The sequence below is a fragment of the Stigmatopora argus genome, chromosome 2 (genome assembly GCF_051989625.1).
Source record: "Stigmatopora argus isolate UIUO_Sarg chromosome 2, RoL_Sarg_1.0, whole genome shotgun sequence".
Lineage (NCBI taxonomy): Eukaryota > Metazoa > Chordata > Actinopteri > Syngnathiformes > Syngnathidae > Stigmatopora > Stigmatopora argus.
The window spans coordinates 17,290,001-17,314,983 of record NC_135388.1 but is presented as its reverse complement, the minus strand read 5'-3'; the positions used below and the strand labels follow the sequence as shown (position 1 = coordinate 17,314,983).

The 24,983-nt window shown below is 39.8% G+C and overlaps 4 protein-coding genes across 21 annotated transcripts in view; 3 read left to right on the top strand and 1 right to left on the bottom strand.

The window, feature by feature from the left end:
- Positions 1–6,109, top strand: part of neo1a (neogenin 1a) — a 188,710-nt gene extending 182,601 nt beyond the window's left edge. For 6 of the 13 annotated variants that reach the window (XM_077591592.1, XM_077591602.1, XM_077591647.1 and 3 more), the window contains 5 exons: positions 559–651; positions 927–1,094; positions 2,140–2,427; positions 2,552–2,688; positions 3,178–6,109. In XM_077591592.1, the coding sequence (XP_077447718.1) occupies positions 559–651; positions 927–1,094; positions 2,140–2,427; positions 2,552–2,688; positions 3,178–3,324 (833 nt within the window). In that variant the 3' untranslated portion in view covers positions 3,325–6,109. Of the gene's footprint in view, positions 1–558; positions 652–926; positions 1,095–2,139; positions 2,428–2,551; positions 2,689–3,071 lie in introns of all 13 variants that reach the window. The other 7 variants (XM_077591700.1, XM_077591692.1, XM_077591628.1 and 4 more) reach the window with 5 other exon arrangements.
- Positions 1–24,983, bottom strand: part of rbpms2a (RNA binding protein, mRNA processing factor 2a) — a 168,958-nt gene that overhangs the window by 75,949 nt on the left and 68,026 nt on the right. The window lies entirely within an intron of this gene.
- Positions 7,583–19,681, top strand: LOC144068918 (sorting nexin-1-like). The gene is made up of 16 exons (XM_077593849.1): positions 7,583–7,726; positions 11,802–11,951; positions 12,239–12,347; positions 13,448–13,575; positions 13,704–13,770; positions 13,847–13,890; positions 13,975–14,116; positions 16,022–16,100; positions 16,242–16,317; positions 16,409–16,522; positions 17,503–17,596; positions 17,733–17,938; positions 18,160–18,303; positions 18,493–18,573; positions 18,693–18,764; positions 18,843–19,681. The coding sequence occupies exons 1-16, from the start codon at positions 7,598–7,600 to the stop codon at positions 18,891–18,893; spliced, it is 1,686 nt and encodes a 561-aa protein (XP_077449975.1). The 5' UTR covers positions 7,583–7,597; the 3' UTR covers positions 18,894–19,681.
- csnk1g1 (casein kinase 1, gamma 1) overlaps positions 20,900–24,983 on the top strand; it is a 31,715-nt gene continuing 27,631 nt past the window's right edge. For 2 of the 4 annotated variants that reach the window (XM_077624095.1, XM_077624072.1), the window contains exon 1: positions 20,902–21,278. The gene's annotated coding sequence lies outside the window, so the exon portion shown is untranslated. Of the gene's footprint in view, positions 21,279–24,983 lie in introns of all 4 variants that reach the window. The other 2 variants (XM_077624087.1, XM_077624079.1) reach the window with 2 other exon arrangements.

Sequence of the window (24,983 nt, the reverse complement as noted above, 5' to 3'; positions counted from 1 at the left end):
GTAAATGATTGGGGGAAGGACCTGATTTTTGAAGGATCACCAAAAATCCATTGGAAAAAATACAGATTTTGATTTGGGCCACATTTACACTCTGAAGTTGATTGGATTATTTTAATAATACTCTTTGTCAACCACTGTCAACAATGGATGTCCTACTCATTTTAACTGGGGGGCCTGGCTATTACCGCTCATCTTTCAAGGCATTGACGGTGCTAGACTTTGACTGGCAGACCTGTCTGATTAAAAATGGATTGGACATCTAGTGCTGTCAATGGCAACCAATTAGTTAAAGGAGTGCCCAATTGAGGATGAAAATAAGCTTTTCTTTGTCATCATGCCATTCATATGCATGCCTCTCATACATATCATACTTGCTATATTTTCTTGCATCAAAGGTGATTTAGATCCAATGATCACCTCCGAGCATCTACCCAATGTTAGGTGAAAAAAATGATCCAAACACACCTTTTAAGGAGCCAAAGTATAGAATGGATTGATCTCTCAGTAGGGCAGAGTTGCAGCACTCTCTGATTGGCTGGTTTCCGCCATACTTTTTAGGCCATGAATCAGAAGACAGCATGTCGACCCTTGCCAGCCGGCGAGGGATGAGGCCTAAAATGATGATGCCTTTTGATGCACAGCCACCCCAGCGTAAGTGTGTATGAGCACAGGTGTGTCGGAATGTGTGTGATCAGTGAGCTTGTTATTGCTTATGGCTAGCGAGCTGGCTCTGCGAAAAGGTACAAATGGGAGCGCCACGATGTCTGCCATCTTGTGGTGCAATGAATTTGGCGTGGATGATTTTATCCTAGACAAAGTATGAAAGTAAGCGAGTGGGTGTGTGTATGTGTGAGGAGCAGTACATCCACATCCTTCATCATCAGCTTTCTCTCACGATAAAACTCCATGTCCATTTGAATCCACAGCTGTAATTAGTGCTCATCCCATCCATTCCCTCGATAATCATCAGCACCATTATCACATGGGCAGCCTGGCGTCACCCACACGCAGCTACCTCTACCACCAAGGCGGCGGGCACCCTCGCTCGTATGCCTGCAGCCCCACCTCCCATCTAGAGAGGGTGGACTCTACAGGTGAGACACTGCCCCGTGCTGCTCAGCGACGGAATGACATAAGAGGACAAAGCTGCGGTGTTCATTCACTCATTTTTAATCCCAAAGCATGTTTTCACCTTCACAGCTCACTTTTCTACCGTTCCTCTGTTCGCCGCTTCATCGGTTTTCTCGTTTCTACCACAGGCATGAGTTCATGAAGTCCACTATGCAAATAACCGTGCTTAAACTCGTAGCACCAGCTGTTGCTTCACAACATGAGCGGTTTTAAAAGTGGTAATGATTTGGGCAAAGGGAGGTGGTAGAAAGTAGAGAACAACATATGGCCTGATTTGGGAAGCCAGATTTGTATGGAGCTAGAACAGTCTCATAATGAACACACATAGACATGTGACACATAACACATGCGCACATTTTCGATGTAAAAATCTGACAAGAAACACACGCACATTTTACGGGATTTGTAAACACATCTGACACAAAACACACAAGTCAAGTGTGCGTGTGTGAATAGTCTAACGCACATGTGCTCTCCATTTGAAATCCACACTCACTCAAATGTGTGGATCTTTTTGAGAGTCGTAGAAAATTTAGTGTGTGTGGTTATTATGTGACTGTTCTAGCCGCATAGATTTGTGGTAATTTCCTGCTGTTGTTTTTTTTTGTGTCATTTTTTAAATAAATAAAATAAAATTTATTACATATATAAACTTTAAAATCACTTGTACCATCAACTATTCCAGTTCAAAATACTAATTTATTTATTAAGGCACATTTCATCGACTGACTGCAAGGCTACATCATATAAAATTTACAGTATATGTGATTCGTGAAAAGCATAATAAAAGACAGTGGCCACAAAAAATACAGCCATTTTTGGTTAGAGTGAAAAACAACTTATATTTCTTTTTCCCTTTTAAGAAATGATGTTAATTTCATTAGTATGACAGTACAGTGGAATATGAATTCATTGTTCGGGACCTGTGGAATTACTTATTGTTTGGATATAATAAACCAACACTGCATGGTCATTGGTCTTTCCTCACCCTCCTCTTCTCCCCACCAGAATCGGTGAGGAACACACCTTGTTCAGAGCCTCTTCCCCCAGCCGCTTCGTCCTCGCAGGCCTCCTGCCCCTCAGAGATCCTTGCCGACCCTGAGGGCAGCTATCATGGCTCCACCACCACAGAGGAGGAGTCCTGCTACACCAGCAACTTGCCGCCCCTGCGCTCGGCCCACCCACATGCCCACGCTCACCCTCTGAAGAGCTTTGCCGTGCCAGCCGTGCCAGCTTCGAGTCACCCTTGCTTCGAGTCTCCTCCCCTGCCTAGCACTCCATTGCTGGCTCAGACTGGTGAGTGCCAGCTGTCTCATCATGCTTCTAAATTCTTCTAACATTGGGCACATCTGCACAATACTTGGAAATTTGATTGGCACAGCTTGGCGCTAATGAATTTTGATGTCATCGTCCGAATCAGGGCCTCCGTCACATCCCCACGTGGTCAAAACGGCCTGCATCGGGACCCTAGGAAGGACTCGAACACCCATGATGGTCAATGTTCCCAACGCCCCCGACGTCCCCGAGACCAGCAAGATGTTGGAAGATGTCGATAGCGTGAGTATAGGTGCTCGCACTGGCTGCCCGTAACACTTCAGACAGCCTTCATTGGTGCTCAATATTCAAGTGTCTGATAATGGATGTGCTAGAAATGGGAATGTTCATACTTTGCTTCCGAATCCATGTCAGATTTTCTTTGGGCACCGAATTGTAGAATTAGCTTCAGATGTACTTTGATTTTAACCACATTTTCTATTTCCTCTCTCTTTCTCTTCTTAACTTCATTTACCACCCTCTTTGCTGGCTGTACTTTGTCAACCCATTAACATTTTTTTTTTAATGGCTGATCATGACAAAACTCACATTTGGAATGACTACTGCTGCTTTACTTTGCTTTCTTTTTCCCTTTCTGGTCATGTTACCCACCTCCACTGCTTCAGTACCATTGAGCCATCATACCCCCAGCTCGCCCCACCCCACCCATTTAACCCCCCTGTGAAAGGTCCCTGACTGACCCTCTCCTCTTCTTCCCCCTCCCTCCTCCAGGTGCTTGCCTCCCTGCACCCCTCCCCCGCCCCCCGCAGTAACCCTGTTCCTCTCCCTCAGAGCTACGAGCCCGACGAGCTGACTGAGGAGATGGCCCACTTGGAAGGTCTCATGAAGGACCTCAACGCCATCACCACAGCGCCATGAGCGTCCACACATACACACACGCACGCATATGCATCGTACACCTCACAGTTACAACTATTGGGACGGGAAAGTAAACAAAAACAAACCTTTGGGAGCAAGTGGCCCTTGGACACAAAATGACTTCTGTGCCCCCCCCCCTCCAGGAAAAAAAAAACAAGCAAACAAACTTCGCCCTGCAACAAAACAAACAAACAAAAAACTCCTAGGAACTTTTTCCGGCTCACCTTTCTCAGTCTCAGGAAGGAGATGGCCATTGGAGGGAAGCAAAGTGTAAGACGCTTCATGTTTTTAATGAAGGTCTGGGAGACAATGAACTCGGTCAAAAGATTGTGAATCCCACTTCCTCAGCAAAAATGCAAACAGATGTTTGTTTTTTTTCTTCGTTCGGTGCCACATGACAATGCGCGTCTTGTCCGACAACATGCTGGACTTGGTCCATGAGGTCTCTTCGTGTTTCTTTTGTGCATTTTGTATATCTAATGGGACGTTTCAGTGACGTGAACATTGGCAAAGCCGCCTTCTTTACAAGCCAACATTATTCCAACATTTAGTCATCTATGTGTGCATACCCTTCTATTTTCTATTGTTTTCTACCTAATTGTATTCTTTATTTTTATTTTTTACACACATATCCTTCTCGACGTGTACATATTTGATTTTTATTTTGAAATGATCTTATTGTTTTATTTGGGATACAAGTGACACAAAGGATTTACAACATTTTGAAAGTTTTCTTTCCAGGGGGGGTCTCCCTTCTAAAAGCCTTACCGCCATGTCGGTAGGTGGAGGTGACTCGGACTCAGGGTGCCGTCATCCTCTTTCCCAAGCTCCTTCCCTCCCTGACACACACCCTTACATTGCAGTCAAACAATCGCGTGCAACAAACAAGTTGTCTTTTCTATTCAATGTATGTGAATGTGTGTTTTGTGGAGTTTAAACTTCATTCTAGGGCCCCTTAGACAACACAATGGTTCTATGGCACAACATACCCATGTTGGCCTTTAGAATGGGAATCCCACCGACTTTATTATGTGCATCATCATTTTGGGATGAAGAAAAAAAAAATCCTATTCACAAACCTGATGTCAAGTCTACTTTCCTATCATTCTGTTACCCAAAGAAATTTTGCCATTTTTGCATTCTCTACTTTTGTGATATTTTTCACAATTGTCCATCGTCATGAATGTCAATAGTAAGAGATTTTGATGGACACATCTTTTTTTTTGGATGGCGGGGGGTTAACCTATGACTGAAAACAAAGCAGGGGAGAGAGAGAAAAAAAGGACCAGACTCCATTTGGGAAATCATCTATTGAGTTGTTAACAGTTGAACCTGTATTGCACTTTTTCATGGTTTTTGGAAAGTACATTTCTTACATTACAGTGGTACCTCGAGATACGAGCTTAATCCGTTCCGGGACTGAGCTCGTATGACAAGTTACTCGTAACTCGAGGTAAAGTTTCCCATTGAAATGAATGGGAAACAATTTAATTCGTTCCAACTCTCTGAAAAAAACACCAGAAACAGGATATTGGATTGAAAAAAAATGTTTTATTTCTTATAATTCGCCATATATTGACAAAGTAATAAATAACGAGTGGTTTAATAGAAATAAAGTGTTTAATCTAACTAAAATTGGCCGGATTTCGCCGAGGGGAGAGGGGCTTCGTTTTTTTTTTCCCTCCACACAACGCACTCGTAAACAGAACAAACACTCCACCCTCACGTTCGCTATCGATGGGCTGTTTGCTGTCGTACTATTCCCTTCAAAATATTCCGAAAATGATGCACACAAATGTCCTCACAATCGGAGAACGCACGACCACTTGCCAACGAGCAGCAAGCAGTCTTATCAGCGATCGCCCCGCTGCTCATCTTCTTCTTCTTCTTCTTCTTCTTTTTCACCTCAGGCGCCTGAGGATTACCCTCAGCAGCGCTAGGGCTGCCACTGGAACACGGATAAGTTCATCCAGGGAGTTGCCCAAGCCGCGATGGTAGCGTTCGGTCATTAAGGCCGGACAGCGGAGCCATAAGTGTTCAGACGACTCTGTTTCCTCGTCGCACAGGCGGCAGCGATCCGAGTCGGATTTCTCATGGGAGCTACAGGGCGCTGGCTAGCGGCTCCTTTTAGCTTGTAGCATCTGTGTTCGCGTCCCATCGAACGGCGCCTATGATAGAGTTGCTGCCGGGGATACTTTTGCGAGCACGAGTATACTTCATTACCCAGAAAGCCCTCTTTTCACCGCGCATGCGCGTTGTGCGTTTCCTGGTCTGAATAGCTCATCCGGTGCTCGTAAATATTGTTATACACGAAAGATATGCCAAAAAAAATGCCATGGCAACCTGGCTTGGTCGCATGACGAAACTTTGACCGCATCACGGGCGAATTATTCGATCGAAATTTCCCCCGTAAGACGAGCATTCCGTGTGACGAACGGTCGTATGACGAGGTACCACTGTACTTGTGTTTTGAATATCAAATGCTGTTTGTGTAATGTAGTGTCACATAGGTAAAGCGGCAGGCAGCTGGTCTTGTTTTTAAATGTTGATTTCCCGTTATCGTTTTTTCCCGCTCCAGAGTTAAAATTTTGAGCGGCCGAGCGGGACTTTGCATCTCATGATGAGGAATGATGTTGTTGCTTGTTGGTGTACAGAGCTTTCTTTGATTTATGTAGGAAAATCTGTGGATTTTTAAGACAACATTGGGGGAAAAATTGTGTTTTTTTTATTTTTATTGGTGTATACAAACTATTATGAATACTAACAAAATAAACGTTTCTCATTGTTTTATTTCCTCACGTATAGAAAAGGCAGAGAAGATGACAACCGGTATGCCATTGTTGTGGCAATGGATACTGCAGTCGGTACATGCACAGTATCATTCATTATATGAGAACTCTTGAAGTGGGGGGAAGAAATATTGCAAGGCTGTGCAATTCACAGGGGGAACCCTAGAAAATCATTCATTAGTTGTGAAATTGCCTTTGGTTGCAGTCAATCTAATTACAATAATACATTATTTGTTTACCAATTTTGTTGAACAATACCTACATCCGAAATAGTCTCATTCCTATTTTTTTTTTTTGGCTGTTTAGAAAAAAAATCAATCAAGTCGAGATGATTCGCTTAACAAGATGCATACAGATAACTGGATGTCAATGTCTGAATGTGAACACAACACCTTTTTTTTTTTCCTGTGTTTTGTTTGTCTTTACTTGGAAGTTGTGGAGTTATTTTATGGGCTGATATTTGTGCCATCAGAAACTGCAAATGCTAAACTTGATTTTGAACAGTTGAAATACAAAACTATCTGAATCCCGTCATTTAAAATTGGTTTGAATTGTTGCATGGAAAACTTACTGTGAAAAAAATCAATTTGAAAGCTGCCATTCACCACGAAAAATTTGACTCGCATCATTTTTCTTGACAAAATCTTGCTAAAACTGCACCTTTGTCCTCCAAGTTTGGTCATTTCCCTTGGAAAAGTTGGTAATTATGTGGAAAAACATTATTTATTCACTTAATATTTGGCATGTTTAAGGCATGTTACACACACACAAATTAATGTGCTGATTGGCCGAAAGGATATTTTTATTACCTGCGCTCCATTGCCTTGCCCCAAGTATGTATGTCACAAAATTTTACAACTTTTCAAACTCACTCTGTGTTCTCAGACCTCATGTGAAGAATTACAGGAGCTGAATTTTTGTGAAAATTAATTACAAATTTCTCTCATTCAAATTCTGTTTTCGATGGAATTAGTCCAACAACACAATTTGACGTTACGTTTTCCAGACACAAATGATTTGTCACCTAGTTTAAGTTTAAGTAGTATTTCAAATTCAAGTTTAGGATATCAGATAATTGAGTTTGTGGTGGCAAAAATATTAGTTTGTATGTTGTTGTTGTTGTTGTTTTAAATCTTTGTATCATTATCACAGGCCCCAATTTGTATTGATTTTTATTTGATAAAATAAAAACATACTGGTATATATATACTTATAGCATGGAAATGCTGTAGTAATTTATAATACATCGCTTTCATTAGTTTAACCATATTTGTTGCATCAATGCATTTTTGTTCCGTAAAAATGTGCATAAAATGCATGCAAAAGCCCCTAATTTAGACGTCTGGAAAACAAACCAAAGAACCTTCAGGCGGAACATTTTCCACAAATTGTGAATGAGCATCTTTAATTCTGGTTTTTATTTTGCAGATTTCCCATTTTAATGTTTACCCATCAGAGCCATTTACGATGATAGACGTCTAATCATGTGGCTTTTTTCATCCTTCTTCTGTACATTGAAATGTATTAGTTATCTATTTGAAGGTGAAGGGTGTCAGCGATGCGAGCCCTCCCACTTAACATGGATTGGACATCTGTCAGTGGCAGCCAATGGGGTAAGACCATTACAATTTTTGCATGTTATATATGAAAAATGACCCAAGTATACATTAGAACTATTTTTTCAACACTATCCAACGAGACCTGGCTTGTAAGAAAAATGAATTTCCCCTTAAAGAAAATAACTTTCGAGCTACTTCACATTTCGGCAGGTGCTTTAGTTCCATTTTTAAAATTTAGCAGTAGGAGTTAGTAAACTGAAGATGAATGCTTGCCAACAGGCTTCAAAATATTTTCCCTTTTTCTTACATGTCGCCCGTTTGACTTCTTTGTGGTAATTTCTTGACAACCGTGGCAGGTTTTTCTGCTTCATAGAATATAGTCTACTACAGGTGTTCTCAAAATAAATTTTAAAGCCCCACAAAGCTTATCAATTTGTCACAGTCCTCAAATTGATGACAGTAATCTGTGGTTGGGTGCCATGAGTTTACACTTGAGTGTGCAACAAATAGCACAATGCAAGTCAAGCTGTTATTTTTGCAAGGGGATTTCTCTCATATATAATTACACAGAAAGACAAGATATAGTACATATAGAGATATGTTTTGTTTCTTTAATGAAGCCCATTCAGAAAAGTTGACAGGCAATTTGGACATGATCTGTGAAAGGAGTAATATGCAAGATTTGCACTTAAATTATTCATTACATGATCCCAATGTTAACACTAGACATTTAAGAAACATGTTCTAACAAGGTTCTCAGAGGTTATGCTGATTTTTTTCCATTTTAAAAGTCCATTGTCAGCCTTGAAAAGTTATTGTTTTGAATCTGTGTTTACAACGGATGTCCCACCATTAGCTGATGATGAGATCAGATCCTTTTTTTGGTTGCTCACACAGTCAGAATTTATGAGGTCATCAACCAATAAAGCAGAAAAATCTCACTCAATGTTAAATGAGTCAGGACAAATTCAGAAACAAAACATGGATATGCATTAGATAGCTTTAAACAATAGGTACAAATGTTAAGCACAAATGATATTGATGACAGGGACAGTAATTGCATCACTTCTCCTTGAAAAGGGGTTAATTTTCCAGTTTTCCAACATTACTTTCCTGTATGGCAGGGGTGTCAAACTCATTTTTTGTCGCAGGCTACATGGTAGTTTCGATTACATCCGGAAGGCCGTTATGTCTTCCAACTAGGCTGCCAAAATTAATCGATTAATAAATTGACAGCTTTCTCGATGGTGCTAATCAATAGATTATTTTTGGACATTCAAATTAGTACAAAATTTTGCAATTGTTGATTTAAAATGAGGAAACACAGGAAATAATCTACAATCTTCATTTGAATTTCATCATGAAACAGAAAGTTGGCACTCATCATTTACTTTCTCGGGCCACACAAAATGATGCGGTGGGCCAGATTTGGCCCCCGGGCCACCACTTTGACACAAGTGTTGTATCGTAAAAGTTGGCATCTTCTTCCTAATGTTTCGTTGCATCTGGATCCATTGACCAGGGCAAAGATAGCTTCTTTACTACTTATACATGTACAGTTTGGAATCAGGGGTGGGCAAACCGGTCCTGGAGGGCCACTGTGGGTGTAGGTTTTTGTTCTAAGCGATCCAACACAGACAGTTTAAACAATGAGGTTTCTGCTGAAACAAAAAAGTACCTGACAGTAATCCACTGATTGTACTTCTAACATACCAGATTGGTGGAAAGGTTTCCTCTTATAGGTTGGAACAAAAACCTGCACCCACTGAGGCCCTTTGTGGAATAGTTTGCCCACCCCAGACTGGATGAATGAAAGAATTTAATTTTATTTGGCTTTGTGCTGACATGTTGTTGAGAAAAGCATGTTAATTCTCTCCATTGTGGCAAAAGAAATTCATGATATAGTCATAGATGGAGCAAAAATATCATTTTTGTGGATACTATCAATTTCTTACTGAATGAAATATTATTCCCTTTAGGTTTGAAAACAAGACTAATGTACTCATTGACTTTTTGGTAATGTACAAAATTTGTAAATTGCATATGCTGCTAACATTAATATATTTTTCTAACCTTTCTGATTGAAATGGAACATTGCCGTTATTTTTCGTTGTCTTTGCTGGCAAACCAAAGGGCTATTTTGATCCAGGTTGGATTTTTTGACATCAGTCTTACATTGTCCGCCTTTAATTGGACATTTCTTTTTCAACTCATCGATGATGCACTTTAAAGTGTTCAGACAGAATGCATCATATTTTCTCTCTCCTAATCTCTTAGATGCTTGAATCTCGATGCCCCCACTTGGCAATGTTCCCTCTAATATTTTGTTTGTCTGGGCAGAAAGACAACCTCCCTGAGCACACTGAGTAGTGGTGTGAGCAACATCATCATTGCTCGCTATGGGCACACACCAGTATCACACCTGCCATAAGCAAGTGCATGTCTACTACACATAAATGATTTAGTAATAATAAAATGTAATGATTAATATCTATGAATGGGCGGTCCGGCGAATGAGTGGTTCGCACGTTGGCCTCACAGCTGGGTTCAAATCCAGGTCGGTCCACCTGTGTTGAATTTGTATATTCTCCCTGGGCCTGCGTGGGTTTTCTCTGAGTACTCCGTTTTCCTCCCACATCCCAAAAAGATGCATTGTAGGCTGATTGGACACTCTAAAATTGCCCCAAGGTATGGGTCTGAGTGTGCATGGATGTCCGTCTCCTTGTGCCCTGCGATTGGCTGGCCACCGACCGATACAGGGTGTCCCCTGCCCCTGGCCCAAAGTCAGCAGGGATAGGCTCCAGCACCCCCCGCGAGTGATAAAGTGAATAAAGCGGTTCAGATAATGAATGAAAAAATATCTATGAATAAAACATCTTCATAAATGCCATTAGAATATGCACAAATCCGATATAAATTTTACCGTATTTTACACATCTGTCCTTCTCACTTCTCATTCTCGTTCATATGACTTTTCTGCTGAACTTGAGTTAGTCAAGTTTCCATTTATATGCAATATTTTTCCATGATTTTGCTTTATTTTGTGCGCACCATATGATTTGCTCTGCGCAGAGAAGACGAGAGTAGTGCGCAATTGCGCACGCGCGCAGCTTAGAGGGAACATTGCCACTTGGTATGCTGCCATTTTGGAACACAAAAATTGTCGCAAGTTGCCTTTGGTAATGCTGCATCACTACAAATGATGCTTGCTGTTTAAAATTGTCATTTTAAAGAATGGGGTTAAGATCTGAGATCTGGCATAACTTGCGGGCTAAAGTAGAATTTTGACTCATTACATTTTTAATCATATTATCAACTCCTTTGTTAATTTATTTTGCCCATTTTCTCTTTTTCATTACAGTGTATCGGAGAGATTTCATAGCAAGTGCTACCTCGAAGAATACTCAGATTTTCCGACTTCCAACGCTAAAATACATTTTTAGAAACCATAGTTTGAGCATTAATGTATTTATGGAGTGAGTTAGATGGTATTACACTCCCAAATTGTTCCCAAATACAGTAGATGAAAACAAAAAGTTTAATATCGTTAAATATGGCTGTTGTTTTATTTTTATACAACTAACCTGAACATGCTTTTAATCTTACACATTTAAATCTCATTATAGTTGTATAATGACAATAAAAACATTCAATTCAATGCCACCTATTAAGAATCACTGTGGTATAGAAATAATTGGTTTAGGTTCAGCATTTATATATACGTACATATAACCTTAAATTTATATACATATATTCATACCTGTGCAGTATATAAGTTTGCTTACAAAATATAAGTGCACACTTGTGAGCAAAGAGCGTTTAACCCTTTGGCTGCCATTGACGGCAATGGACGTCGAATCTGTTTTCACTGGACTCACCAGTCAAATTGGATTGGACGTCTACCACTTTAAATAGCAGTGAAACATAATTATTTAATGTCAGTCATCACAAATGAAATGGATTCGAAGGGTTTTTTTTCTCTGTCAAATCGGATTGGACGTCTCTATCACTATATGAGTTAATACTTTGACAGCATTGCTGAAGCACGGTGACGTTGTAATGCGGCATTATGACCAGAAGAGGTCAGTCTAGCAATTCTTTGAATTTCCTATCGTCTCCCTCCCCTCAGCGTCATCAATCCCTAACAGCAAGCAAAATGGCATCCAGTTCGTCTCGTAATCCTCCTCCTTTCCCTGCAAACGACGAGCCAGGAGAGGGATTTCCGGATTTGGCAGATGGAGACAGTGAAGAAGGAGAAGATATTTTTGTTGCTAACAAAGTAAGTGTGCTTCACGACGCATTTCTCGGTCTGAAAAGATGCAATGTAGCTACGCTAAGCTAGTTGGAAAGCCAGCCGGGTGTTTGCCATCACCGCTAATTGGGGGATTCTTTTCTAATTAGGACACTTGGTCATGAAAAACACGCTGCCAAACTCTGAGTGACAGCTGAACTTTTCGCCTCTTGTGGTCTTCCGCTACTAGGGCTGCAACTCGTCAGCTTTGACAATATTTGTAAGAGGCTTTGGCTTGGAATTTCTTGACTCAAGGTTTATGTTTTGGGGTGCAGAGTAAATCCGTGAGCCGAGGAATGGTGTCTCGGCCCGAGGGAGGAGGAGATATGAGCGGAAAGCAATCCAACGGCATCAACTCGGACGACGACAACGACCTGTTTGCCGGTGAGCCTTTTACATTCAAATATACATTCGTGCAGGAATAGTCTACTGAAGCACGGGCTCGTCTGTTCATAAGAAACCATATAAATCATCAAATTGACAGTTTTCACCCTAATACAGTATTGATCATCTAATTTTACTGCGGTGCTTATAAACAATAATATTTGGTGTAAAGTAGTGATGGGTCGATGTGGCATCACGTATCGTTTCGACACAGAGTTGCTGAATACTGACACCTGGTGGACTTGAAAAATCCCGGCTGGAAACAAAGTTGACAAGACTCAACTGACACTAATTTGATAACTTAATGTTTCCATTCATTCATTCATCTTCCATACCGCCTAACCCAGCTGTCGTCGGGCAAAAGGCAGACTACACCCTATTGTAATTCTGATACTTGTCTTCCACAATTAACTCCAAAATTCACACAGAACAGGACAGAGAATTTACAATTTGTTGTCTTAATAGCAGAATCTGAAAAAATGCAGGAAATAGATGAGGCAGAAGGATAAATGGAAGCAGTAGCAGAAGGTGGGGACCACTTGCCACAACAGGGATAAGTGGTTGAGCTAATCTTGTGGTGTAGGGCTGGGTAAAGAGTGAATTTACACTAACACTATGGGGTTGTTTGATAAAAATCTGAGTGTAAAATAGGGGGCGTTTCTGAATATGCCACGTAGAATGTGATTCGCTGACTGGCTAAACTCTGCGATTAGATATCAAGGTGCGCCAACACAACTTGTACATGAAAGTTTGTGTGGATCTGATTGTGAAATGGTTGTCCCTACCTTACTGACACTTGTTGAGTAATTCGGGCAAGTCAACACACGAAAAGCAATTTTTATTATCCAGGTGCAAATAAGTGGTAACTCTGTCTGCCTGGCAAATTCATTACATTTACTGTTTGCCAATCCTATGGTGCTAAAGAATTCATTAGTGCTACCTAAGGAGATGCATTGCTAGAACTAAATCAAAGTTTTCCAAATAAACAACAACAACAACAGTGCTATGTTATGTTTGTTAGATAAGTATTAATTCTATCCCGGTGGGAAATGTCACTGGCGAGATGAGTTGAATTTAAAAGATTCCTTTTGCTCCTGCAGACGCTCAACTAAGCACAGGAAAATCACACAGCTCTCCCCGAAAAGAGCTCAGCGGCTCCTCTGGCTCGCGGCCCACTGCCTCGATTTCGCCGAGCCCTGCGGCCATGCCAACCACCTCCTTGGAACAGGTACAGGCCTCTACCCTGCAGGAAATTGGACACAATTAATTGCCGACATGCTCGATACGCTCGGTATGTGCTGAGAACGCCCAATGTGTTTGAAGAATTGGGAACTGATGTGATTTAAACAATTACAGCTGGAGGAGGAAGAGGACAAGGATACGTTTGATGTTGACGTTGCTGTCACCAACCCTGAGAAAGTCGGTCAGTGTCTCCTTGTCTGTTCATGCCAGTGCAAAAGTCACATTTTCAGTAAGTATCTCTGTTTCCATTTTCTCAGGTGATGGTATGAATGCATATGTGGCCTACAAAGTATCCACAAGGGTTTGTAGTTCTGCATCAGTACGTTCATAACTTCTTGTAATGTGTTATACGACTAGATCAAAGTTTTCTTATGTGTTCCTCCAGACCTCTTTGTCCATGTTCAGGAATAAGACCTTCTCTGTGAGGAGGCGCTTTAGTGACTTCCTGGGACTTTATGAGAAGCTGTCAGTCAAACAGTCACTTCAGGGCTGCATCATTCCATTGCCACCAGAGAAAAGTGTTGTAGGTGGGTCTGAAAGAACGATTGTATTCCTAAATACAAATGTACATTAATACATATTTGAGATAATGCCACGATTGCGAAGTTATCAACCTAGTACTAAAGTTTATTACTAGGCCTTATTAATTTATGCTCAAGACTGATTGCATGATGGCTGCTTACCTTTCTACAAAACAAGTGGAACAGGGACTTTAACCTGTTTTATAACAAATGATGCCAAATCTAACAATGGTAGCACTGTGAAAATGAAATGAAAGTGAGCAACAACAACAAAAAGTCCTCTGGCTCTGAATGTGTTTCTCCAATCAACTCATTGGCAGCCATTTGAGGCAGTAAAATGAGTAAATATGAGATTATACGTCCAGGTTCGCTGTAATGTTATATGGACCAATCCCTTGGGTAGACGGTGAGTGTGTATGGGCCAGGTGTTCTCTAGAATATAACAACACCCTACATGTACTGTTTTTCCCAATACATGGAATATGATCTCCCACCCACCGGGTCTCTTGACCTAGAATAGAATGCTGAGGAGAAAATGTGTTAATGTGCACTTTGCTTACTTTGACAGTGAATGCTCACATTTTAACGGTTGTTCAACCCAAAATCTAGAACAGCTGGGAATGTGCTCAAATCAAAAGACTTAAATGAAAAGAGATTTTAGTATAAATTACCATGTGAAACCTGGCAGCTCAAAGAAGATAATGTTTAAACACAAAAAAAATACACATCTTGGAAGCGCAGGCATTGACAAATGCAATCTCAGTCACACGTACCTTGTGCCTTCTCGAAACAAATAAAACGTAATTAAATGGGCAACCTCTCTTTTATAAGTTTTATACCTGTGAAATCTGTTTTTGTCCTTTTTTAAAATAGATGCACATTTTACTGCGGGCAGTAAAATCTGAAACACTGCTTCTTAGTGGCTAAAATATGACGTTTAAAAATGTCTGATAAAGCTATTATGCCTCCTTCCTAAAATAGGCGTTTATTTACATTTCTCTCCACTACTACCCATTGTGAAATTTAAATTCTTTATCAATTTTCGAACTGTTAACCAAAATTCTCACTAAGATGCAGTTGATTGTAACCTTTTATTTCACTTTAGTCTATGAGGATCTGCGCAATCAAAATAGTGTGCATCGGTTTGCCTTTTTTAACTTAAAAACAATCCATGTATTAATTTTTAGTAGATTGGATTGCTGCAGTGAGTTATTTACTGGTCTAAACTAAAAATATGATCCAGATGCTGCAGCTAATACAGAATGCTGCTGCCAGTGTCCTTACAAATACAAGGAAACTAGTCTGTATTACAACGGTCATTAAATCATTACCCTGAATTCCGGTGTAACAAAGGAGGGACTATAAAATCTTACTGCTGGTCTACAGAACACATAATGACCTTGGACCAAAATACATGCTTGATTTGCTTGACCGCTACAACACATCTAGAAGTCCCAGGTCATCTGGAACCGGTTTGCTATGTGTTTCAAGGACAAGAACCAAGCAGGCTGAGGCAACATTTAACTATTGTTTCTCAGCTATGCAACAATTTATTTGAAGATCTGAGGTGTGCTCAAACAGTTAGCTCCTTTTTAAATTAGAGCTATAATTGCTATTCTGTATATATGCAATTATATCACTTTTCTTTATAGCCGTTATTTGATTTTACTTATGTTAATGTTAGACTTCTTTTAACTCTACCTTGTTGATTACAGCATGCCATGGGATCATAAACAAAGTCACTGAAACATGAAGTAATATTTTTACAAATGAGAATCTAACGTTTTAAACCTTTTTATTGTGGCTTTTTCCAGTGAAGTTGTGTTTAGTTAGTTACTGTATGTAAACAAAACATGGGTGGTATAACCGGATTACCAGGTACCACCTATTAACTGACATTTTCATGGACAGGAATGACCAAAGTGAAAGTGGGGATGGATGATCCGTCATCAGTGGAATTTGTGGAAAGACGTAGAGCCGCTCTGGAGAGGCAAGAAGAGGCCACACGTTTTGTACAGTGCTTTTATTAAAAAGATTTGACTGTAAATATAGTAATCAGTCTTCATTGTTGTGCATGCTTTCATCGTCTCGTTATTGTTTCTCACCATTGTATACTTTTTTTCCCCGGCAGATATCTCCAGAGAGTTGTGTCTCACCCTTTGCTGATACAAGATCCTGACGTGCGAGAGTTCTTGGAAAGAGAAGATGTGAGCATTCTTGTGACAGTTGTTTTCCTCTTTTCTTTTGGAAGTGTGAAATTTGAATCAGGGTGGTAAATCTGTGGGCTTGTCTTTTCAGTTACCCAGAGCATCGAACACACAAGCTCTGAGTGGAGCTGGCTTTCTTAAAATGATCAATAAGGCATCTGAAGCCGTCAACAAGATGACCATCAAGATGAACGAGTCTGACACTGTAAGTCGTGGCTCTTTTTCTCCTTATGTGAATGTAAATGAGTTTGTCACCAGTTGACATCCAGTCCGTTTGAATTGAGAGGTTTGGCAACAAATGAACGTATACCGCCGTCCATTGCCCACTAAGTTAGTCCTAAAGTAATACAGCACACAAAGACGGTCTTTTCTTACAAGCAGTACTGTACACCTCCCCAGACTAAAGATATATTTTAAACTTAGAATAAATTAGGAGTCCTGCTACTCACTGCTTCAACATTTATGAATTCATTTTCTCTTGCTGGTTATCTTGTTCAAAGTTGTGGGAAAACTTCAGGTAAAAGGTGAAACTACAACTTGGGTTTGTCTGCCCAGAGGCTTTAGGACAGTTAGAGACCAATCAGTCTAGTTCACTGTTGCTAAGGGGGAACTCTGTGCACCGTAGCCAGTTGAATGGACCATGTAAATTTTGTCCTTCATAAAAAAAAAATAATTGTATGCTCCATGGATGACGTCCACAACGGCAAAAAATAAGTCCCAAACAAGAGCAATTATTTATTATTGTTATCATTATTATTATGGCAGCTGTTCTCATTTCAAGTAGGAGGGCGAGATTGAAAACGTTAATTTATTTCTCTGACGGACCTGCATTAAACCATGAAATCTTTGTGCTCTGAAATTGTTCAACAATGCAAGTTCTTTACCTGGGGTTTTAGTTGAAATAATAATACAGTAATCCCTCGATTATCACGAATTCACTACTTGGCGATTTTTTTCCGCTATTATATAATTATTTTTTTAAGTTCATAAAAATGGGAAAATCCCAGCTGAAACGCATAAGGGGAAGCCACTTTTGCTACTAGGACACAGCACTGAAGAAAAAAAAGTATAATAGGGGTGGCGCTATTTCACGATTTTTCGATTATCACGATATTCGAGGGATTAATGTATATTAACTTATCTGAGTTAGTGGCTTGTTTGAGACTTGTCTTGTCTTATTTTCAGTGGTTTGAGGATAAATTCCAGGAGGTAGAGAATGAGGAGCAGCAGTTAAGGAAGCTCCATACTGTGGTGGACTCGTTGGTCAATCACAGGAAGGGTGAGCCTTATCAGCATTTCTTGTCAGGAATTCAAAGAAGGGCTCAACAAAGTTTTTTTTTTTAAATAAATTATACCCAAATGTTTTCCCATATGTGTCATGAGAATGAAATGATGTTTTCGCCTACCGACATTAGAGCTATGCGGAAACACAGCAGTATTTGCCAAAAGTATGGCCATGCTGGGGAATTCTGAAGACAACACGGCTTTGTCCCGGGCCTTGTCCCAGTTGGCAGAAGTAGAAGACAAGATGGAGCAGCTGCACCAGGAGCAGGCTTCCAGTGACTTCTTCATACTTGCTGAAGTGCTAGCTGACTATGTCCGTTTGCTGGGTGCTGTGCGGGTAAGACACCTGTTCGATGTATCAAGTGCTTAACACACAAAAAACATATTTAAAGCAAATGGGTGGTGTCTACTGTCAGTTAAGAAGTGTTCACCAGTGTGGAAATGCTAACACAGGACTACTTTGCCATTTTCAAACCAGTTTCTAAGATACAAACCAATCAGTATTTGGTGTCACGTTGCTTTTGTCCACCAAACGCGCACACTTTACGTTGCCCACAGGGCTGTTTTGACCAGCGCATGCGGGCGTGGCAGAGATGGCAGGAGGCGCAAAGTGCACTCCAGAAGAAGAGAGAGGTGGAGGCCAAACTGCTGTGGGCCAACAAGCCAGACAAACTGCAGCAAGCCAAGGAGGAGATCACCGAAGTAATAGTTACAAATAGTTTCCTGTTATGAACCTATGCATCCGGATAAACTACAAGCGAACACCTTTTGAAAATGCATGTTACTCATTTTCTAAAGTGAATAGATTGGATTTTTTTGTGTGAACGACATGCTTGAACATATACTTATTACATTGATTGAATTCACTATGTTTTTGGTGCGTGTTTTCAGTGGGAGACTAAAGTTACTCAGTACGAGAGAGATTTCGACAGGATTGGCATGACCGTACGCAAGGAGGTTCTCCGGTTTGAAGTAAGCCTATTCTTTTTCCATCTGTGTATTTTGTCTTTTTCGTCCACAGCGCATGGAAGTATCAAATTTGACTTTTAATAAGCAAAAAATTGAAATATTCATGTCATTTGTACTTTTAGAAAGAAAAGGCCAAGGACTTAAAAACCCAGATTGTTAAATATATGGAGGCAATGCTTCAGTCTCAGCAAAGGGTAAGCGGTTGTTTCTTTTCTTTTTTAATTGATTATGCTTTGTGTATCAACTTGTCATTTTTCACATCCTATCTGCAGCTAATCAAGTTTTGGGAGGCTTTTATTCCTGAAGCCAAGGCTATAGCTTAATGAAAGCGGGACACTTTTTGCTACCCACCTGCCTTTTCTGAACACTAGACCTCTACCACAAACAGAGAGGAACATTTTGAAACAAAAAGACTTCCATCCAATTTGCGCGTCTTCTATATTCTCAAATCTTGTGCGGTTATTTGATATGGATGCACTGGGTAAATCCTTGTTTATATTCCTTCCTTTAAAATGCATTGAATGAGATTAAAGAGAGATTAGGGAGACTGGTATTCATATTAAAAAATGTTAAGTAGGTATGGGGGTGTGTATACAAAATGTATTTGTTACTGGTTGAAACCAAGTAAATGTTTACACTAATGTAACACTTTTTATAGTTTACATGTATGGTCAGACGTACGACAAACATTCCATCCTATTCATGGGTGCACGTCAGATTGTTTTGATGCAATTTATCGTATTGCACAAGTAGAAAAGCATTTTTAAAATATACCACTATTGTTGACAGGGGCGTTTGACTAAAAATTCTAGCGCATTGTTGCGGTGTATCACTTACTACATTTAATTGCTGTAATAACAGGGTGGTAAGCTTGCCACATTACTGCAATAACAATTAGAAAATCAGAAAACCTAAATGCGGTCAAAACACGGTCTAAAGGCATTTTAGTTTCCCTGCTGTTTTTGTGGGTTTAATCTTTGTTGTATTTCCATAAAAATGTATCTATATCTTTTGTAAACACTTTGCATTATCGCACACGTTTACATTGAAATTCTCTATGTAACGGTGGTTGGTTTGGAAAAAAAATAAATGGTTTGGTTATGCTTTGTAAGGTGTTTTTGCATTTTTTAAGTTTTAGTCATTTCTCAATCTCACCACCAATGTTGTTTAAAGTTAGGAAGTATATTTGCAGTCATACATCTATGAAGTCTTGGCTTTGAATCTTAACTCTGGCCTGTTTGTGAGGAGTTTGTATGTTCACCCTGTGCTTGCGAGTGATTACTCTCACTTTCCTAAAAGGTAAACCCTATGTGGGCCATAAGTGGGAATGATTTGTGATGTCATATCTATTTTTTTATTTGTAAAACTGTCTCTGGTAAAGGAAAATAGAAAGCTCTATGATATACTGTAGCTTAAAGCAGATCTGAAAATATTTGAATACCCTGATGTGAACACCTTTGCCAAATAGGCTGTGTATGTAGCACTATTTTAAGAGACCCTAGGAGATTTTACAAACAAACCTGAGTAAAACCTATGGCCGTTCATGTGTTTTCTCTGAATTCAGGTTTGCATGAGTTGACCCTATTCCATTTGAGTATTTCCATTAACCACGTGACATCAAAGTAGGCACTATGAGGAGTTTTGTTCTTGGGTAAAGTCAGCTTTCTATCTGTAGGGTCTGCTCATTTTCCACTTCTTCCACTCCCTTTGTCATTCATTTATAAACCCCATTTGCAATAATACAAGATTGGCCTACATGACACAAATGTAATATCCTTATATGTGGACTCCAAGTCCGTTATAATTCCATTATTTTATTATTAGTTGTCATTGATTCATTTTCATTTACGGTTTATTTTTCATGATTTGTGAAAAAAGTAATAGCAAAATCAATACAATGTCAGTAAAAAGCAGGATTATGATGATTAGTGACATGAATTTGGTGTCAATTAACATTGCATTAAATAAAATGATATGAAATTTAATTTTCAGTTGAAGCATATAAGACTTAACTTTTCTGCATGGTTTTAATTGTAGGGTGCTATAATAAAATCTTTACTTTTTTTCAAATCTGTGTATAATAGTAGTAGGTAATATCAATTAGAAATTATGTGCTGATTTCCCCTTTTATATAATTTAAAAGTACTAAAATTAATAAACTAAACTTTTTTTAATAAAAGAATAATATGTATTAACTCAACGCCTGCTGTTGACAACAATAGCCATTTGATTCCTTCAAACTGGGAAGACTGGCAGAGAATGCTTAGGTTTCAGTGCCATTGACGGCGCCTGACGTCCAATGCATTTTGACTGGGAGGACTGTCTACTTTCATTCGTTGGGAGCCGATAAAAATGTATGGTTGGTAAGACAGTGAATTAAATAATTATTTTGTGGTAGAAGATAACCAACTTGGTATATTCCTGTAAAGCAAGCCACATCGGTGTGACCTGGAAGTGTGCCGATGGAAGCGGGCGGTGCCGTTCTTCTACATCCGGTGTGTTCGAACCTCACACCAGCCAGCAGCGAGCCAAGGCAGCAGAGTCCCGGAGAAGAATAATGGAGAAGGCTGCCAGTGCTACTCCGCTACTAACATGAAACATCACCAACAACAAGTCACGCCGAGTCCAGACTCGGTTTAACATAGCGAGGCCAGCAAAAACACACCCACGGCGCGTGTCCTTTTTCATCCGGATACACCACGGCGAAGGTGAGCTTGTTTGTGTTTTGCTCGCGCTCGGACCCAAATCCCGAAAATCGGGGTCTGTTATTTGGATGTTAGCTAATATTTTCATAACTGACCGGGCTAATTTCCTCGTTGTGCTCGTACCAGCTGTCACTCAATCATCAGTAATTTTTTTCAGCCACGGCGTTTACAAGCTGCAACTGAGCTTTTTTTCGCTTCTTTTATCCCCCAAACTGCGATTGGTCGACCCCTTTTAAATCGTGCCTTCAAAATCCGTGTTATTCAGTTTAGCACCTTTTGGCAAAATTTCAATAAAATGCCCCAGACGGTGTGTCTGGCTAACGTGGCTAACATTAGCTTGGCGACAGGTTTGTCAGGTTTTCTGCTGGCGAGCTAACTTGGCTAACGTTCGCTAATCGATGGGACCACCAGCAGCAGACAGAGGTTGGACCACCTCTTGCTTTGTCCTTCAAACATTGGCTGGTGTTCTTGTTTCGAACCGCGATCCCACCTCATCTCTTTTATCGCCCGATTTATACCGTCTCGGTTCGTCCATACGATGCCAAGACAGGAAAAGCAGATCGTTTCATTCTGTCGAAGCCTGGCCTTTTTTCGGTCTGCTATCGGGAGAGTTGGATTGTTTGATCGGTTTGGTTTTTGTGGTTTGCTAATGAATTTGTTAACGCCAATGGCGCAGGTCGCCCTCTTTCAAGTTAAACTGCCAATCGATACTCATTATTAACCACGTATACAGCCCGCATGCGGAGTTGGAGTAATTTATCACAGTGACAAATGTAGACGGCCAAACCATTTTCAGCTCGGAGGGATGGCAGTGACAGACATCCCAAGTTCAAATAACTAATTTTAGCAAGATTTTTAATGCCCGCCAATCCTCCCCCGACACACACACACACTCAGATCCAAACATACCTTATTATTTGGGATAATTCGTTCATTCATTCATTTACCGCTGTATCCTCACAAGGGTCGCGGGGGGTGCTGGAGCCTATCCCAGCCGATTTGCGGGCACGAGGTGGGGGACACCCCGAATCGGTGGCCAGCCAATCGCAGGGCTCAAGGCGACAAACAACCATTCACACTCACACCTAGGGCCAATTTAGAGTGTCCAATTAGCCTACCATGCATGTCTTTGGAATGTGGGAGGAAAGCGGAGTACCCGGAGGAAACCCACGCATGCGAACTCCACACAGGAGGACTGACCTAAACTTGAACCCAGGTCCCCCACTGTGAAGCCAATGCGCTAACCACTCAGCGCCAGGCCTCCCTATGAATAATAATTTCATACATAATTCATATATTTAATAAATAAACTGTCACTTTATAAATTAATTCAGCCTACATTCTTGTTTCAATTATGATACCCACCTTGATCCTCTACTGTATTTTTTTTAATATATCTCCCTCGTGTCACTGATGTTGCTTTTAATCTGTGCTTTTTGTATCGTTTTGTATATTTGAATGTAGAGTCTCCTGGAAGGTGCTTTACAATAAAATGTATTATTATTATTGTTACATTTTGCTTAATTTTATGGCAGTCGTTAAACTACAGAAATAAAATGCAGGTGATGGGATTTGAAAATGTAGCCTACCTCAATATGCCTTTTTTAATCATCATTTATACCGTGGGTCATGTTGAAGTCATTATTGCACACAGTGCACCTCACCACAATGTCATCATTCTTCTTCTTAACTGTATTAAGATATACTTTAGTATATTTAGCTGTAAAGTGAGTTTATTAGTTTTATTTATCTTTGTACTTTTTATTTTTTTTGTAACTGGTGGATTCGTTCTTTGAATTGAATTCAATGTTTTGTTGTCATCATACAAGTCTCATCCCATTTTCTGAACCACTTTATCCTCACTAGCGTTACGGGGGGTGCTGGAGCCTAACCCAGCTGACTTCGGGCCAGAGGCGGGGGACACCCTGAATCGGTGGCCAGCCAATCACAGGGCGCAAGTAAACAAACAACCATTCACGCTCACACTCGTACCAAGGGGCAATTTAGAGTGTCCAACCACCCTACCATGCATGTCTTTGGAATTTGGGAGGAAACCGGAGTACCCGGAGGAAACTCTCGCAAACCCGGGGAGACCATGCAAACTCCACACAGGTGTACCGGGCTGGAGTTGAACCCAGGACCCCAGAGCTGTGAGGCCGAGGCGCTAACCACTCGCTCCACTGGGCCGCCCCTATCAATAAATAATAATAAATAATCAACAAATGAGTAATAATCACGCAAGCTGTCCTGACTGTCTGAGAGTGAAACTATTGATAACTTGCATGATGGTTGCAGAAGGTAAATACATCTAAGCCCGACCCGACTGAAAGTTTCTTGGCTATTTTTGCTGAATGAACCAATCAGCGTGACAGACAGGCATCACATCACGCACGGCTCTCTCCTTCCATGTCGCTCACGTGCCTCAGTAATCTGATTGAAGTAAGCTATTAAAACACAATGCACAAGTTATTTTGCTTGCACGCTCTCACTCGCATTGTTAAAAAAAATCACTTCTTCGTATAGACAAAATTCTGGATATTTCCAACTCATGGACATCGGGGAGTCTGCGGTGAATCATGTTTCAGTACCGTTGATGGTGGTAGGCATCCATTTGATTTGAGCTGGGTGTGGCTAGTAATTTCACCTTGTCCTGGATTAGACCTTCATCGCCATAAATAGTAGTTAATAATTTAACCCATGATAAGGCAAGTGACTAGTGTTTGTGAATTTTGCATATTTTGGATCACTTGACCCTGTGAAAACCTGGTATCTACACACGTGGATACCAGAATTTGGATCCATTGTGTCCTAAATCACCCAAAATGTGAAGTCCTGGTTTGTGAATGCCCACTCTTAATTACTACCGGCAGAGGTTGTGTATTCATTTCCTTGTTTCTATATGTTTGTATTCAACATAACACAAGAATGAACAAAGGGGATTATTTTGATCAACTTTGCATGATATTTTTGAAACAGAAGAGGGGATTCACTTTTCAGCTAATGAGGTCAAAGTTCACAGACATCAAAAAATGAATTTTGGGGATAACCTGATAATGGTAATATATATATATACACATGTGTGTATGTATGAATGTGTATATATATATTTGTGTGTATATGAATATATATGTAAATATGTATGTGTGTATATGAGTATGTATATATGTATGTACATATATGTGTATATGTATGTATATACATATGTAGTATATGTGTATATATGTATATATATATTTATATGTATTTATATGTGTGTGTACATATATATATATGTAAATGTATGTATGTATGTGTGTATATATATACATATACGTGTATATATGTGTATATATACGTGTGTATATATGTATATATATGTGTATATATATATATGTAAATGTATGAATGTATATATGTATGTATGTGTATATATATATACATATATACATACACGTGTATATATGTGTGTATATATGTATATATGTGTATATATATATGTATATATATGTGTATATATATATGTATATATATGTGTGTATATATGTGTATATATATGTATATATGTGTATATATGTATATATGTGTATATATGTATATATACATGTATATATACATGTATATATACATGTATATATATGTGTATATGTATGTATATACATACAATATATGATATATTAATTAAAGCAGAAATACTCTCTTCTTACTCTGTTTTCCTTTGCGTAGTATTTA